Source organism: Limulus polyphemus, unplaced genomic scaffold, assembly GCF_000517525.1.
Source record: "Limulus polyphemus unplaced genomic scaffold, Limulus_polyphemus-2.1.2 Scaffold939, whole genome shotgun sequence".
NCBI lineage: Eukaryota > Metazoa > Arthropoda > Merostomata > Xiphosura > Limulidae > Limulus > Limulus polyphemus.
In genome coordinates this window covers 181,950-185,587 of record NW_013666549.1, presented here as the reverse complement: position 1 = coordinate 185,587, position 3,638 = coordinate 181,950, and the positions used below count along the sequence as shown (strand labels likewise).

The 3,638-nt window shown below is 29.7% G+C and overlaps 1 protein-coding gene across 5 annotated transcripts in view; it reads left to right on the top strand.

The window, feature by feature from the left end:
• LOC106461347 (formin-binding protein 1 homolog) overlaps positions 1–3,638 on the top strand; it is a 32,466-nt gene that overhangs the window by 6,185 nt on the left and 22,643 nt on the right. For all 5 annotated transcript variants that reach the window (XR_002610965.1, XM_022388239.1, XM_022388238.1 and 2 more), the window contains exons 2-3: positions 1,293–1,355; positions 3,164–3,268. Coding sequence is in view for 4 of the 5 variants with exons in the window: in XM_022388239.1 (XP_022243947.1) it covers positions 1,293–1,355; positions 3,164–3,268 (168 nt within the window). In the remaining variant the exon portion in view is untranslated. The remainder of the gene's footprint in view (positions 1–1,292; positions 1,356–3,163; positions 3,269–3,638) is intronic.

Genomic DNA, 3,638 nt, shown 5'->3' with positions numbered 1-3,638 from the left:
CTACATATAGCATCCTCTATAGTATGTCAGGTAACTACATATAGCATCCTCTATAGTATGTCAGGTAACTACATATAGCATTCTTTATAGTATGTCAGGTAACCACTACATATAGCATCCTCTGTAGTATGTCAGGTAACTACATCATATAGCATCTTTTATAGTCTGTCAGGTAACTACATATAGCATCCTTTATAGTCTATCAAGTAACTACATCATATAGCATCCTTTATAGTATGTCGGGTAACTACATCATATAGCATCCTCTGTAGTCTGTCGGGTAACTACATCATATAACATCCTTTATAGTTACCTGACAGACTAATGCTATATGATGTAGTTACCTGACAGACTATAAAGGATGCTATATGATGGTTACCTGACATACTATAAAGGTAGTTACCTGACAGACTATAAAGGATGCTATATGATGTACCTTTGTATAGCATCCTCTATAGTCTGTCAGGTAACTACATCATATAGCATCCTCTAGTCTATCATGTAACTCCTTTTACATTATCCTCTCTCATGTAATCACATCCTCCAATATCCTCACTTACGTGCCGAGAATCTTGCTCTCATACACTTTATAGTGTTGTATTGTTGTTAACACATGCTTCATGCCAGTAATACAAGACTCGTGTTGTATTAAATAAATAATCAAACAAAATGTACAATTAATTACAGGAGTTCTAATAAAAAAGTGAATACATACAAGATACTGTAATATCTAACTCTGTTCTCTGTGAAGTTTTACAGTTCTGAGTTATCCCTACAGAAATATTTGACCAAATTGGGTTATGTTCCTATGGCTATATTTTCGAGTTGTAGATTCCAGTATCAAGAGACTCCTTGATGTGTATATGATTTTCAGACTCCCAGCTCTTCAGTAGTTGTTCAAAACCTTACTTTCTCACTTTTTTTTTTCTGTAATTAATTTCATGTGTGATAAAAGTGGATTCGGCGTAATAAAATTAATAGCTGCTTCATGTAATTATTTACATATTGTAAAAAACTAAATTATATAATCTGAATGTGTCATGAACGCACTTTTATTCCCTGAGAGTTGTTTTGAATAGTTTCATTTGTATTAAATATTGTAATAAAAATCAACTGAGCACGTCTGTAAGATTATGTTCAGTAATACTAATTTATTGCTTTACATCATTGGAATATCTATCTGTATTTATTTAGTCTAACAATTAGATATAAAGTTAAAAAATTTGAAACAATTTGCTAGAATTATTAGCAGTAAAATGTATTTTTCTTAAGTTATCTACTCCTTATTTCAGCACTTACATGAAGGTGCAAAGCTTCAAGCACAGCTTCAAGCATCTTTGTCACAATTAGATAAGGTTTGTATTCACTTTTGTTTTGTTTTGTGTGTGTGTGTATGCGTAAGTGTAGCCATATGAGAGAAGATGTAATTGGCTAAACACTATAACACTTATACTTTTACTGCATATTATTAATGTTTTCCTTTTACTTGCCATATGTAGCCATATGAGAGAAAATGTAATTGGCTAAACACTATAACACTTATACTTTTACTGCATATTATTAATGTTTTCCTTTTACTTGCCATATGAGAGAAAATGTAATTGGCTAAACACTATAACACTTGTACTTTTACTGCATGTTATTAATGTTTTCCTTTTACTTGCAGTATAATGTTTCTAATAAACTGTTAAGTATTACAGTTTTAAGTTGTTATGTTTTGTAAGTAAATCACAAATGTTTCTGTTTTATTGTAATATGTTTTTTATTTTACCATGAAATGTTTGTGGAAAGCTGGCAGCTTGCATGTGTATTAAACAATGACAAGTATTAGATTGTGAAATATAAAATATACATGTATAATTTTATAACTTGGACATTGTTGGTACATAATTATCAGTCAGTTCTTTCTTGTGATTGGGAAACAAGCCTCCTCAACCTTAAGCAGGCAGGCAGACAGACTTGCTTACATAAGTATCTTGGATAACTGCCATAAATTGGGAACAGATGGTAAAGCTTAAACTTGAAATAGTGAGGTTTTTTTGCCACTCCTAGTTTATTATTTATGTAGTGTTTAACTGTTCATGCTGTTAAGTTTTGTTCTACAGTAATCCTCTTATATTAAACTGATCAACCAACATAATTCCAGTAGAGCAGTTAAAAATCAAAGTATTGATGTTTATGAGACAACAGTCAAATTTTATAGAATTATTTTATTTTTTAATTAGGGTTTTAATAATATTTGATACTTTAGTTTTTGTTTTGTTAAAAAAAAGATAGATTGATGATATACATGCCGGAGAAATGGAAGTTATTTTTTGTCAGAAAGCATTGTTATTTTTAATCCAGTCAGAATAATTACGCTAATACTTTATTGTTAGTGTAAACATCACAAAGGTTCATGAAATTTAGCTGTGAATGAAGACAATATAAGACTCTGTACCTCATCATTTCCGGTACTAGTTATTCAAAATGTCTGTGTATGTGTGCGTTTTGTTGTGATTTCCAAGGATTACTGATGTGGTAAAGTAATTCCTGGAGAGGGGGGAATAATTAATTAGTGTATATATATGATAGACACACATATAATTAATTCAGTAGTTCCATAAATACTATAGAAGAATTATAAAATATTAATTTTATATTGATGCTTATTCCTTGAATTTTGTATTGCAGTAGTGTCTGTTTAAAAAAGAAACAACAACTTAAAATTAACATGTCACATACGGTTGGATTTCCACCACTACTGTTTTAGAAAGTAAGTGGCATTGTAATGTTGATTTTATATAGGCTTAGGATGACACATGTTAGGTTGAGTTTTCAAAATATGCACTTCATAATTCTACCTGTAGGAAGTCTCTAGTTTTCTTAAAAAGAATACAGTCACCTTTGATAAAATGTTAAGTTTGAACAGAATTGATAAACCAGCTTTAGTAAAGCCGAAAGAATGAAACCCCGTTGTTTGATTATCATTATTTTGATGTTTGTACTGCACTCATCATTTTGGTTTTAATCATTTGTTGTTTTTCATATCATCTTTCAAGTTATTATAATTCACTTCAGTTGCACAAAATAATTACTTGTGATTCTTGTTTTATTTAGTATGTTCATTAATTCTTAATTTATTTTGTTACGAGTCTGTGTTATGCTAATGTACTTTAAACAGGCAAAAAAAGCATACGAAAAAGCTTTTAAAGAAGCAGAGAAAGCGCAAGAAAATTTTGTAAAAGCTGATGCAGACCTGAACTTGTCCAGAGCAGAAGTAGAAAAGGTAATATTTTGTTCCAGAAAAGAAGTATTTCTAAAACTTTAAATATATAAAAAGCTGAATGTAATTGTACAGAACTTAAGCTAATTCTTAGAAATTGGGAGACCAGAATGAACATTTTTATCACATGTAAATTAGCCAACATTTACTTCTTATGCTTACTCAGAAGTAAATATTTATTTCTGTTAGTCTAGCAGAAACTTTTTATTAGTGTATAAATAAGTTACATGGTATTATAAATTTCCTTGTTATATTTAATGTGCAGTAACCTTTGTGTTAGAATATTAAAAAGAAAAGTAGCCTGATCATTTCTATTGTATATAATGACTAATGTTTATTTCTGTATATTATGTATATATATATATATATATAT